The following is a 13,309-nucleotide window of genomic DNA, read 5'->3' on the forward strand; positions in this document are numbered from 1 at the left end:
GGGTGCTGCTTTCACCCGTTCTTTCCACAGTTTGTTTTTAATGCTAAGTGAATTTGGTTCTGTCGGTCTATAACTGGAGGTGTTGTTTAGTAATATGTAAGGCTCAAAGCAGGGGTGGGGAAGCCTGCCCATTTGGCTTGTGAAGCCATTTTCATAACCTCCAACATTCCTCTGATGAAAACCAGGGCACGTGTCTTTTGGAGCCATGCTCTTGTTGGAGCCAACTGAATCACATGAGAGCACAGCACCACTCCAAGCGCCAGCTGCAAGTGTTGGCTCATATTCCTCCCCGAGCACAGTGTTAGTGGTTCTGGAGGGGGGAAACGGGACATTCTGGTATTAAATCAGAAGCCAGGATGGCTTCTGTAATTCCAGGATTGTCCTGGGAAAATCGGGACACTTGAAGAGTATGCATTTTGTCCAATCTGCACCCACCTACCTCACACCTGATGCCAGGTAAAGCTGGGGCTTGGATGAAAGGGTCTTTGCAGAAACCACTGACCAGCTTATTAGTAGTGCCTGTAGAGCCCCTTGCACACAGATTCTGAAGCATTGACAGCTGATAAGTGGTTCTTGGGAAGCATTGTGCAAAGGGCTTTGCAAGTGCTTTGCTGATTTCAACCTGCACAGGCAAAAATAGGTCACTTGGCATCACTTGGGTTGGCCTCATCTGTTTATCAAATTCAGCCCATGGATGCGAATGGAGATAAAGATTCCTTAGCCTTGGCTCAAAGAATCTTCCCTTACACAGGTCTAAGAAGTGTATTGAAAAGAAAGCAAACCAAAGCTGAAGACTTCATTATTTCTCTCTTTCCCTACAGTAGAGGTGCTGAGAACAGACATGCCCTCCGACAGCAGACTGTTGTCCGAGAGAAAGGCAGGAGGCTTGCAAATCGCGGACCGGCATATATGTTTAATGACCACTCAACCAGCCTTTCTATTGAAGAGGAGCGTTTTTTGGAAGCGGCAGAATATGGCAACATTCCTGTGGTCCGCAAGATGCTGGAGGAATGTACCTCACTCAACGTGAACTGCGTGGACTACATGGGGCAGAATGCTCTGCAGCTCGCCGTCGCAAATGAGCACCTGGAAATCACAGAGCTCTTGCTTAATAAGGAGAACCTGTCACGGGTTGGGGACGCCCTGCTCTTGGCCATTAGCAAAGGTTACGTCCGGATAGTAGAAGCCATCTTGGGTCACCCTGCGTTCGCCGAAGGCAAGAGGCTGGCCACAAGCCCCAGCCAATCGGAGGTGCAGCACGATGACTTTTATGCCTACGACGAGGACGGCACCCGCTTCTCCCACGATGTGACCCCCATCATCCTAGCTGCTCACTGCCACGAGTACGAAATCGTGCACACCTTGCTGAGGAAAGGCGCTCGCATCGAGAGGCCTCATGACTACTTCTGCAAATGCAGCGAATGCAACGAGAAGCAAAAGCACGATTCCTTCAGCCATTCCAGGTCCAGGATCAATGCCTACAAAGGTCTGGCCAGCCCTGCTTACCTTTCCTTGTCTAGCGAGGACCCCGTAATGATTGCCTTAGAACTAAGCAATGAGCTGGCTGTGCTTGCTAACATTGAAAAAGAATTCAAAGTAAGTTGTTTTGTTTTTTCTCTCCTGGGGTTAGGGGTTAGTTTTTTAACAGGAGGCCACTGCTGGATCATCTACTTTAGCCTCCTGTTTCCATTGGTTAACGTCATAAAAACAGAAGAGGATCCTGATGGATCTGAGCAATGGCCCATCTGGCCAACCACTGTGGGGAACCTGCAAATAGGACCCAAACACACTCTTCCCTCCTGCCAGGAAATTTTTGAGGGGGTATGCGGCGGCTGCCATCTCTGCCGCTGCTCCCCCCCCCGAGGCGTTCTGGTGCCACCTGCCAGAGCTGGTCTACTACAAAATGGGGGTGGCTAGAGCTTCTTTTTTTCCTCCTTCCAATGACACACGGGCCACTCTAGCCATGCGACTTTGTGGTAGAGAAGGACTGCTTCGCTCTTTCTGCTGATAGCCTTATCCTCCAAATGTCTCTAGGAAGTCTACAAATAGGGATTGAAGTTTTGTCTCCCCAGTGTCTGGAATTCAGAGGTATACTACCCCAGAGCATTTTGGGGGGGGGGTCAATTTAGTTATGAAAATGTGGAGCTGTCATTGTTTGGCCACAGGGTAAGAAGCCAGCTAAGGATGTTATTGATTACTCAGCCTACAGTAGAAATATATATATATATATTGTCATGCCAGTTTTGGGGGAATCTAATGAACCACCTTTAAATTGCTTAAAGGTAAAGGTAAAGGGACCCATGACAGTTAGGTCCAGTCGCGAACGACTCTGCGGTTGCTTCGCTCATCTTGCTTTACAGGCCAAGGGGGCCAGCATTTGTCCGCTCTGCAGACAGTTTTTCTGGGTCATGTGGCCAGCATGACTAAGCTGCTTCTGGCACAATGGAACACTGACACCAGAGCAGCGCACGGAAACGCTGTTTACCGGAGCGGTACCTATTAATCTACTTGCACTTTTTGGCATGCTTTCAAACTGCTAGGTTGGCAGGAGCTGGGACCGAGTAACGGGAGCTCGCCCTGTTGCAGGGATTTGAACCACCAACCTTTTGATTGGCAAGCCTAAGGCTCAGTGGTTTAGACCACAGTGCCACCCACGTCCCAATTCCACCCACGTCCCAGCTTACACATTGCCAAAGATGAGGACAAAAGAGGGTGCCAGTTTGCACAAAACATGCTCATGCTAATTTGTGTGTACAGGTGCAAATTTATAAATGATTACTTTAATTTAAACCATGCATATCACCATAGTGGGGGAGACTGCGGCCTGGTGACTTGCGTGACTGCTGATGGGAAAATGCAAGCCCCACCTCCCGTTCCTCCTCCTAAAATGGACTTGGAGCAGACAGGACTTGTGCTGTCTACCTTTGAATAAAGCTAGATGGGTCACTAGTTAATGTTATGCTTGTTGCTTATTGTAAAAATGGCCGATTTCTGTGGCTTCTTTTCCTTCACAGAATGATTACAAAAAATTGTCTATGCAGTGCAAAGACTTTGTGGTTGGACTTCTTGATTTATGCAGAAACACTGAAGAAGTAGAAGCTATTCTAAATGGAGATGTTGAGCTGCACCACGGGGAGCATGGACGCCCTAGCCTTAGCCGCCTAAAACTTGCCATAAAGTATGAAGTCAAAAAGGTAAGCTCTGGCACAAGCAGCTGATTGGGTTGGAGATGTTTCCATGAATTTCCTTCCTATTTATCTTCCTATCCAAGTACTGGTGATATCGAGCATCAAATAACACACAGAGTTCCATGAACATTTGTCCTTGTCCCAATGAATCATCACATGAAGATAAACCTTCATGAACTTTCTGGATAATTTGGAAGTGCTTTTGACATTCAATTTAGCATTTATATATCCTGCAGTACGTAAGCAGAAACCTACAGGACATACAGCCCACATGCAGTGCATGTTTCAGGGCTACAGCTCAGTGGAAGCGCACATGTTTTACATCCAGAAAATCCCGGTTCAATCCCTGGTATCTCCAGATAGGACTGGGAAAGATCACTTTCTGAAACCTTGGAGAGTCACTTCCAGTCTGACGAAGCAGTGTTGTGACAGCTTAAAGGCAAATATCAATCATTGGAACTAGTCCTAAATGCTAACAGACTGCCACTGAAGTGCTTTCAAAATTGGCATGTTCCGCATAAACCTGGGCTGCACCAGCCAAAATTATAATATAGCCCGATTGCATTACAGTCCCTTCGTCCCCAAAAAGCCCAGTTTCAATAAAATGGAAGCCTTTGAAGGTGTGGAGAGGTCCATGTGAGTATCAAAAACATGGGTGGGTGGGACACCCAACTTTGGAGAAAGTTGCTGTATAGATTCCACGATGTACCTGCTGTGCAGATTTGATTTAAATGTAGCTAAAGTGCATCTCACATTTTCAGAGGCACAAGGCCTCTCCTACAAAATGCTGTGATCCAATAAAAAGGGGATGGATGCTACCGGTACCACCGTGCCTAGACTGAAAAATTTCCCAGAGGCATCTTTCAAGCCATGTCTGAACACAATTTACACCATCTGCTTGACCCAACCTGGCAGTTTTTATTTGTAGTAAGAATCTTCTGGGCAAACTTGGAGGGGAAAAAAAAACATTTTAAAGGACGAAATTGCAGAAAACTCAAAACCAAGTGTGTTGTCTTGACAAGGAAACTTCCTGCCTCATATAGCACACAGAAGCTGCTGCTCTTCCCTTTGTGATAATCACATGAAGATTACCTGGATCGTTTCTGTTTTAATACCTGCGTTAGCAGGCTAATTATGAAATGAGTGGTGGTAATGTTCTCTTGTACTCCTTTCCTTTGTCGTTTAGTTTGTAGCACATCCAAACTGCCAGCAGCAGCTCCTCTCTATCTGGTATGAGAATCTGTCAGGTTTACGACAACAGACGATGGCGGTGAAGTTTTTAGTGGTTCTTGCAGTTGCTGTTGGGCTGCCATTCCTGTCGATGGCTTATTGGATTGCTCCATGCAGTAAGGTACTAGTTGGTGCAAGGTTGCATCAGCCTTTTAAAACAGTTTCTGTTCTTCGTTTGCATGCAGACTTGAAAGTGGGCTAAAGTGAAGCATGCACAATAAACAAGAGAGGCACTTAGCAATGCTTTAGTAGCAAGTTTTTTTATTGTAATGGTGTGATGGCAGGATCACACGCCTTGTTCTCAATAAAAAGCAGCGAAAGCATTATGTTCAACTTAATTTGCTTTTCATTTGTGAAGGTGGCAGGACTGGGGGAGGAACTGAAAGGCATCACTTATGCCTTTTGTGTTTGTGCCTGTGCTGTTTGTTAGCAACACACATGCATATAATCTCTCTCTCTCTCTCTCTCTCTCTCTCTCTCTCTCTCTCTCTCTCTCTCTCTGTGTGTGTGTGTGTGTGTGTGTGTCTGTGTGTGTGTGTGTGTGTGTGTGTGTGTGTGTGTGTGTGTGTGTATTTTATCAGATGAAGCCTTAAGCCTTTTAAACTAGTGTACTGGTACTGAAAATGGGACAGCTTGAAGCTAACAAAAAATCTGATTGCATTATGAAATACCAACATCCAACATCAACATTACATTATGAAATATCAACAGCAATGACAGCATCAACACAAAACAAGGGGCCATGCTGCAGTACAGTTACATGAGCAGAGTAGCTAAACGTTTACATTGCTGTGCAATTGCCTTTAAATTGAAGACCCAGGGGAGCAGGCCCAGGGCAGTAAGAAGATAAAGAGATTTGTGACATGTTGAACACTAGCTGCTTTTCAATGGCCCAGTACACATGTTACACTAAGCCAAACTATGGCTGAGCATAAATGAGCAAGTGTCCATGGAGCGAAAATCAAGGCTACTTTGCTGCTGACTGGAGCTAAGTCATGGGTTGGCTTAGTGTTACTGTATGTCCAAACCCAGGCTCCCGAAGACAAACCATGAGTGCCAAACCAAACTTTGTGGTTTGTCTAGAGTAAAACAAGCCACTAGCCTGGGTTCAAAAGTAATGCTGAACCAAATCATGGCTTAGCGCTGTGCAGCATGGCAGCAGCAGTGCTGGGAGGAGCTAAACAACTGTGATTTTTACTCCATGCACTTGCTCAGTTATGTAATGGCTTGGCTTAGCATTGCATGTGGACCAGGCCATTGCGGCATGAATGTTCCCAGGCAACTGAAACTCTGGAGAGTCACTGCCAGCCATTCTGGCTTCTTTTACTGCTACTTATTACATCCCACATCTGTCTTCTGCCCGCTCTGACCCGCTTTCCTGGCACCTTCAAGTGACGCTGTTTCCCAGCCTCATCCTCACTTGTGAACGTAGGCAGGTAATCAATTTGAAAGGACACTGCCAATGTATTTTGTTTATCATTTACAAAGTGTGTTTTAATCATTGCTGTCTTTAACCATCCCCTTGGAAGCTTTAAAAAGGAGCTTGTCGGTATAAACAACAAGCTTTATTAGGGGGAGGGAATAGTCATTTAGCCTCTGAGGGGACTGACAGACTGTTTTGCAGAAGAAAAATGAAACTATTTTTAGGCTGCCGCCCTAAACAGACTTACTGGAGCATTAGTCCCAATGAATTAGACTTGCTTCTGAGTTAAAGTGTGTGTTGCTACTTATTTATTTGGCTGGAGGATGAGGGTGGAATGAAGATTTCCTAAAGAATTTAGCAGACTAGTGTGCCCAGCATTTGGCTTTACCAACCTTTATTAATATTAGATTCAGCCATACTTAACGTTTCATAAACATTTTATTTATCTTTGGGCATTTTCCACTGACCTTTCACTCCTTCCTAGCTTAAGCATGCTTAAGAAAAGAAAGAAAGTAGCTCGAGACGCTTTGTAATGGTGCCTGTTAAATAGTCGCTGGAAAAATAAAAAATTGGGAGTATTTGTGGTTGACTATGTTTTCAAAAATGAAAACCATTTAACCCCCCTTTATATATGAACCATCGTTATTGCAAATACAGTTTCCCTCATTCAGTGAGATATTATGTTTGTTTGCTTCCTTCTCTTCCCAAACCTTTTCCCATGAGCTGTGAGCAGCCAACTCATCACATCCTGGAAAGTTTCTCCGCAAACCTCCTGCCTGACGCTTTTGACGTCTTGTGTTCCAGCATGTCATGCACCCCTTTCCCCGTGTAAACTGACCAGCGCCTGCATGCCTCTCAAATTAATCTGGCTCTGGAGTGCTGACTATGAAAGTATTTCAAAACCTATGGGAAATTCCAATGCTAGACTATTTCTAACAGTCTCTAATTTCAATCTACTGGTTATATTTATTTGCTTTCTAAAAGAAAATTTGCTACCCTCCTATAGAACTGAGCAAACAGGGTGGTTCAAGTTTTCCATAGGCCTTACACAGAATCCTGGATCTTTCCCATCTTGTCCACATTTTTGGGTGGCTAGGGAAACAATTTCTAAAGCTGCAATCCTATGCACGCTTACTTGGGATTTGCTTCCATTGAATAGGTTTAGCAAGAGGAGGGAGACAGTCACAGATGCGCTCAGAATACTGAGTTGACCCTCTAATCCTTGGGTGAGAAGTTTTTTTCGGGCTGAAGGCTGCGTTACATGGTAGAAAGCTGGCAGGAGCCACATTTGAATAGTGGGCAGGGCCACATTCAACCCGACCAACACACCCTCAACATACAGGGACATAACCCATCATACACAGTGAAGTATACGCACAAAACTATTTCCCATAGAATGAGGCACATATTTAATCCCTAGTAATTCCACTTAAATTTCATCGTACATTTTCCCTGTAAACTTCGCAAAAGTTTATAAACTAATAGCCATTGATAAAGCCTTTTTTGTCCATGAATTTGTCTAATCCCATTCTTTTTTCTTTTTCTTTTTGCATTTTCCAAATTTATTATACACATCTTACAGTTTTTTTTCTTTTCTATTTCTGGCTTTTGGTGTTTTTTTATAATTATATTTTGACAAAGTAATAATAAAAAATAAATAAGAATACAAATGTGCACCCCACCCCCGAGACTATTCCATTGTAACTATCCAACCTCCCAAAATTTCAACACCTCTTGCGATGGTTTGACCCCTTTCCGTTTTAACAGTAAAAATTCTACAAAGACCTTTCATATCTCCTCAAAATCATTTCTCCTGCATACTCCCCATCTTACCTTAATAGCACATGTTAATTTATCATCTATTCCCATTCTAAAGCTGTCCATGTTTCTGGCCATTGCTGTATCTTGTAGAAGTGAATGCCATAGTTTAAATATGCACTGTGCTAAGAAATATTACTATTTGTCTGTCCTGAAGCTTCTAGAATTCAGCTTTATGAATGACCCTGGGTTCTGGTATTATGAAAAAGAAAGAAAAACATCTCTCTATCTGCTTCCATGCACAATTTGTATACATCTCTATCTTGTTCCTCTTTACTTGCTTCCCCCCCCCAAATTAAAAAGCCCCTTACCCCAAACGTTTTAACCTGTACTTACAGAGATGTTGTTGTAGCCCATTGAATAATTTTGCTGCCCTTTTATGAGCCTTTCCCAGCTCTACCATATCCCTTTTTAAGGTGAGGCAACCAGATCTCCAGAATTCCAAGTGTGGCTGCGCCATAGATTTGTAAAACAGCTTTATGTTTGGGTAGTTTTGTTTTCCCCCTTCATGGATCAATGCCTTGTCGTGGCGAAGGGGCTTGAATAACTCAGAGAAGCTATGAGCTATGCCATGCAGGGCCACCCAAGATGGACAGGTCATAGTGGAGAGTTTTGACTAAACGTGATCCACCTGGAGAAGGAACTGGCAAGCCACTCCAGTATCCCTGCCAAGAAAACTCAATGGACAAAGACAACAGGCATATAAAAGTTATGACGCTGGAAGATGAGCCCCTCAGGTCGGAAGGCGTCCAACATGCTACTGAGGAAGAGCGGAGGACAAGTACAAGTAGATTCAGAGCTGATGAAGCGGCTGGGCCAAAGCCGAAAGGACGCTCAGTTGCGGATATGCCTGGAAGCGAAAGGAAAGTCCAAACACTCTCTTCCAACAACACAAGAGACGACTCTACACATGGATATCACCAAATGGGCAGCATCGAAATCAGATTGATTATATTCTCTGCAGCCAAAGATGGAGAAGCTCTATACAGTCAGCAAAAACAAGACCTGGAGCTGACTGTAACTCAGATCATCAGCTTCTTATAGCAAAATTCCAGCTTAAACTGAAGAAAGTAGGAAAAACCACTGGGCCAGTAAGATACAATCTGAATCAAATCCCTTATGAATACACAGTGGAAGTGAGGAACAGGTTTAAGGATTTAGATTTGGTGGACAGAGTGCCTGAAGAACTATGGATGGAGGCTCGTAACATTATACAGGAGGCAGCAACGAAAACCATCCCAAGGAAAAGGAAATGCAAGAAAGCAAAATGGCTATCCAACGAGGCCTTACAAATAGCGGAGGAGAGGAGGCAAGCAAAATGCAAGGGAGATAGGGAAAGATACAGGAAACTGAATGCAGATTTCCAAAAAACAGCAAGGAGAGACAAGAGGGTCTTCTTAAATGAGCAATGCAAAGAAATAGAGGAAAACAATAGAATGGGGAAAACCAGAGATCTGTTCAAGAAAATTGGAGATATGAAAGGAACATTTCGTACAAAGATTACCATAATCAAGGACAAAAGTGGTAAGGACCTAACAGAAGCAGAAGACATCAAGAAGAGGTGGCAAGAATACACAGAGGAATTATACCAGAAAGATATGGAGGTCTCATACACCCCAGGTAGTGTGGTTGCTGACCTTGAGCCAGACATCTTGGAGAGTGAAGTCAAATGGGCCTTAGAAAGCATTGCTAATAACAAGGCCAGTGGAAGTGATGATATTCCAGCTGAACTATTTAAAATTTTAAAAGATGATGCTGTTAAGGTGCTACACCCAATATGCCAGCAAGTTTGGAAAACTCAGCAATGGCCAGAGGATTGGAGAAGATCAGTCTACATCCCAATTCCAAAGAAGGGCAGTGCCAAAGAATGCTCCAACTACCGCACAATTGCGCTCATTTCACACGCTAGCAAGGTTATGCTTAAAATTCTACAAGGCAGGCTTAGGCAGTATGTGGACCGAGAACTCCCAGAAGTGCAAGCTGGATTTCGAAAGGGCAGAGGAACCAGAGACCAAATAGCAAACATGCGCTGGATTATGGAGAAAGCTAGAGAGTTCCAGAAAAACGTCTACTTCTGCTTCATTGACTATGCAAAAGCCTTTGACTGTGTCGACCACAGCAAACTATGGCAAGTTCTTAAAGAAATGGGAGTGCCTGATCACCTCATCTGTCTCCTGAGAAATCTCTATGTGGGACAAGAAACTACAGTTAGAACTGGATATGGAACAACTGATTGGTTCAAAATTGGGAAAGGAGTACGACAAGGTTGTATATTGTCTCCCTGCTTATTTAACTTATATGCAGAATTCATCATGCGAAAGGCTGGACTAGATGAATCCCAAGCCGGAATTAAGATTGCCGGAAGAAATATCAACAACCTCAGATATGCAGATGACACAACCTTGATGGCAGAAAGCGAGGAGGAATTAAAGAACCTTTTAATGAGGGTGAAAGAGGAGAGCGCAAAATATGGTCTGAAGCTCAACATCAAAAAAACCAAGATCACGGCCACTGGTCCCATCACCTCCTGGCAAATAGAAGGGGAAGAAATGGAGGCAGTGAGAGATTTTACTTTCTTGGGCTCCTTGATCACTGCAGATGGTGACAGCAGTCACGAAATTAAAAGACGCCTGCTTCTTGGGAGAAAAGCAATGACAAACCTAGACAGCATCTTAAAAAGCAGAGACATCACTTTGCCGACAAAGGTCCGTATAGTTAAAGCTATGGTTTTCCCAGTAGTGATGTATGGAAGTGAGAGCTGGACCATAAAGAAGGCTGATCGTCGAAGAATTGATGCTTTTGAATTATGGTGCTGGAGGAGACTCTTGAGAGTCCCATGGACTGCTAGAAGATCAAACCTATCTATTCTTAAGGAAATCAGCCCTGAGTGCTCCCTGGAAGGACAGATCGTGAAGCTGAGGCTCCAATACTTTGGCCACCTCATGAGAAGAGAAGAATCCTTGGAAAAGACCCTGATGTTGGGAAAGATTGAGGGCACTAGGAGAAGGGGACGACAGAGGACAAGATGGTTGGACAGTGTTCTCGAAGCTACGAACATGAGTTTGACCAAACTGCGGGAGGCAGTGCAAGACAGGAGTGCCTGGCGTGCTATGGTCCATGGGGTCACGAAGAGTCGGACACGACTAAACGACTAAACAACAACAACAGTTTTGTTTTCAATCCCTTTCGTTACGAACCTAGCGTGGAGTTTGACCTTTCCACGGCTGATGCACACCGGCTCGACATTTTCGCTCAGCTATCCATCACAACCCCAAGTCTCTGCCACTTCAGACTCCATTGGCATATATTTGGAGCTAGGACCTTTTTTGCTCTTCTGTGAATCACTTCACACTTGCTCACATTGATCTGCATTTGTCATTTTTAAGCCATGCCCTGACACCCTTATTACCCAAGAAGCTGTCTGCCTTCAGTTCCCCGGAGCCTGGCGGGGAGCTGTAATCCCAGAAAAGGTTCAGAAAAGACTGGGATGTGTAGATCTTCTCAGGCAGCTCTTCCCCCTTCCTTGACACCTCCTGCATCCCAATGGGTGCTAGGTCCTTCTCTGGCTCCTCCCGAGTACAGCCCAGGAAGTGAAGCCCTCTCTGATTGCCAGCCAAGGGCATCTGTGCCAGCTCTGGACTTTTTGCCAGGCCAGCAATGACACCTCTGCTCTTGGGAGGGCTACAGGCGAAGGAAGATAGTCAGGGGTCCAGGTGGGGGTCTGGTGTGTGTGGCGTCATCAGGGGCAGACAGCGTTTTTGGGGGGCTGGGTGTTTTTGGTGCTGAAGGTCTATGCAGGGTTCTACTCCACTTCTTGGGCTGAGATCCTCCTGGAGTTGTTGTTGGTCTAGACTCTGTCTGAGGCAGAGGGTAAGGGAAGCAGTTTCCCCACGATGCACTCCTGTCACACACAAGTGCCACAGTCTGGCCCTCTCCTGGGTTGTTGTTTATATATAAAAAATAAATTTTGATGATATGCAAAGTAACAGAGTAGCTTGCAGCTAGGAAGCTAAATAACTCTTCTAGGTGATTGATAGCTTCTTTGTAAAGGCAATGCCCAATGTCTTTATATTCAAAAGAACTTTACTTTCATAAACATATAACTGAGAAGAATATATTTACAATCACATTCTTAGTCAAACATAGGCATGTTCTCACTTGAATTGTAGATGGAAGTTTTTGAAGTTTCTTATGAAAGGTTTTCACTTTCACCTCAACAGTATTCTCTTAGTTCCTTACAGAGAGCTCCAGCACAGGTTTCTCCCTATTAATGTTTAGGGATCTTCCTCTGTTTGTTTTACTTCAGACAGATCTCACAGACACACACTATCCACAGCAGATTCCTGAGAAGTCTATCTCAGCAGCCATTCTCCCTCACACACAGAGAGAAAACAGAGAGCGGTTTAAAAACGACAGTTACTGGAATAACAGTCACAACGGAATGGAATGCCGCTCTCATGTGACTCACAGTCAGCCAATCACTTGAGAGCTACTGCCAAAGGAACTCCCCCATGTTAAAAGAACACAGTAATTTAACATAAGTAAACATTCCCTTTTCAGGAATTTAAACCATTATCCTTAACACTAGTATTTTGAAGCCCGTTAAAATAATGGGTGCTAGAGCAGACCTGTTGCTCTAGCAACCTCGGGGACATTTGTAGAGGCATCTTTGGGGCCTGATACGGAGGCTAGGGGTTTCCCCGCTGCCCCGATTCTGGTGCTCACGATCCCCGCATCACACACCACCCAAAGCCTCCTCCTCTTTGCGAAGCATTGGCTCCCTCCCTTCCCTGTCAGTGCAGAAGCTCTGCCTCAGGAGCCCAAATGCCAAGGCTGCTCCTCCCTTCCCACGTGTGCTGCCGGCGGAAGGGAAGCAGCGCCCACACGCCCGAGTCGCGTGGAAGCGCGGTCGGGGGCCCATGTAGGAGTGGCGCCACTGCTTATGGAGTGTGCCTGTTTGTGGAGCTGGCAGCTGCAGCCCGTCACACTGCGCGTGTTGAGAGCAGCCTCCTCCTCCTCGCGCTTTAGCGCAAGTGAGGTGCTGTCCAGCCGGGAGCGGCGGTTGGCGGCCGCAGGGAAACGGTAGACAGGGGGGGGGAGAGCGCGTGCGTGTGTGCGTCCAGTCCCCCTGTGTCCGTGGGGCACATGCGCAGTAGCGCGGACACAGGGAATCTGCATGCAGAGACACTTGCACTTTATTATATAGGATGAGTTGGAGAGAGATGCCCTGTAAGTGGACCACTGCCTGACCACGCTGTGGCCATTGAAACATAGGAAACTGCTTTTTATACCAAGTCAAAATTCTGGCTCATCTAAACCAGAAGTCTTTGCCAGCCATCCCTGAAGATGCCAGAGATTGCACTTAGGGACTCTTGCATGGGACTCGTGTGCTTTACACCTCAGTTATGCCCCTTCCCCAGCTGTGTATCTTCAATCTGTGGTTCCCACCTTGAAGGTGACAGCAGCCATTGTGCCATAGCATCACCTGGCATTTCTACTCCTCTGCCCCCTGCACTGCTGTAATCCTGAAGTCACCTGGGCAATTTGAGCAACATACATACAGGGTGTATGGAAGTACAGAAAACTGCAAAAGGCTAATTAGAAATAGCATTAAGGGGTGATTATTTTATGCAGAGCATTCTTTCCTGTT

General features: G+C 45.2%; 1 protein-coding gene across 1 annotated transcript in view; it reads left to right on the forward strand.

Moving 5' to 3' along the window:
- TRPC6 (transient receptor potential cation channel subfamily C member 6) overlaps positions 1–13,309 on the forward strand; it is a 72,373-nt gene that overhangs the window by 43,460 nt on the left and 15,604 nt on the right. The window contains exons 2-4 of the mRNA XM_035115113.2: positions 822–1,596; positions 3,015–3,194; positions 4,375–4,539. Coding sequence (XP_034971004.2) covers positions 822–1,596; positions 3,015–3,194; positions 4,375–4,539 — 1,120 coding nt within the window. The remainder of the gene's footprint in view (positions 1–821; positions 1,597–3,014; positions 3,195–4,374; positions 4,540–13,309) is intronic.

Source organism: Zootoca vivipara, chromosome 4, assembly GCF_963506605.1.
Source record: "Zootoca vivipara chromosome 4, rZooViv1.1, whole genome shotgun sequence".
NCBI lineage: Eukaryota > Metazoa > Chordata > Lepidosauria > Squamata > Lacertidae > Zootoca > Zootoca vivipara.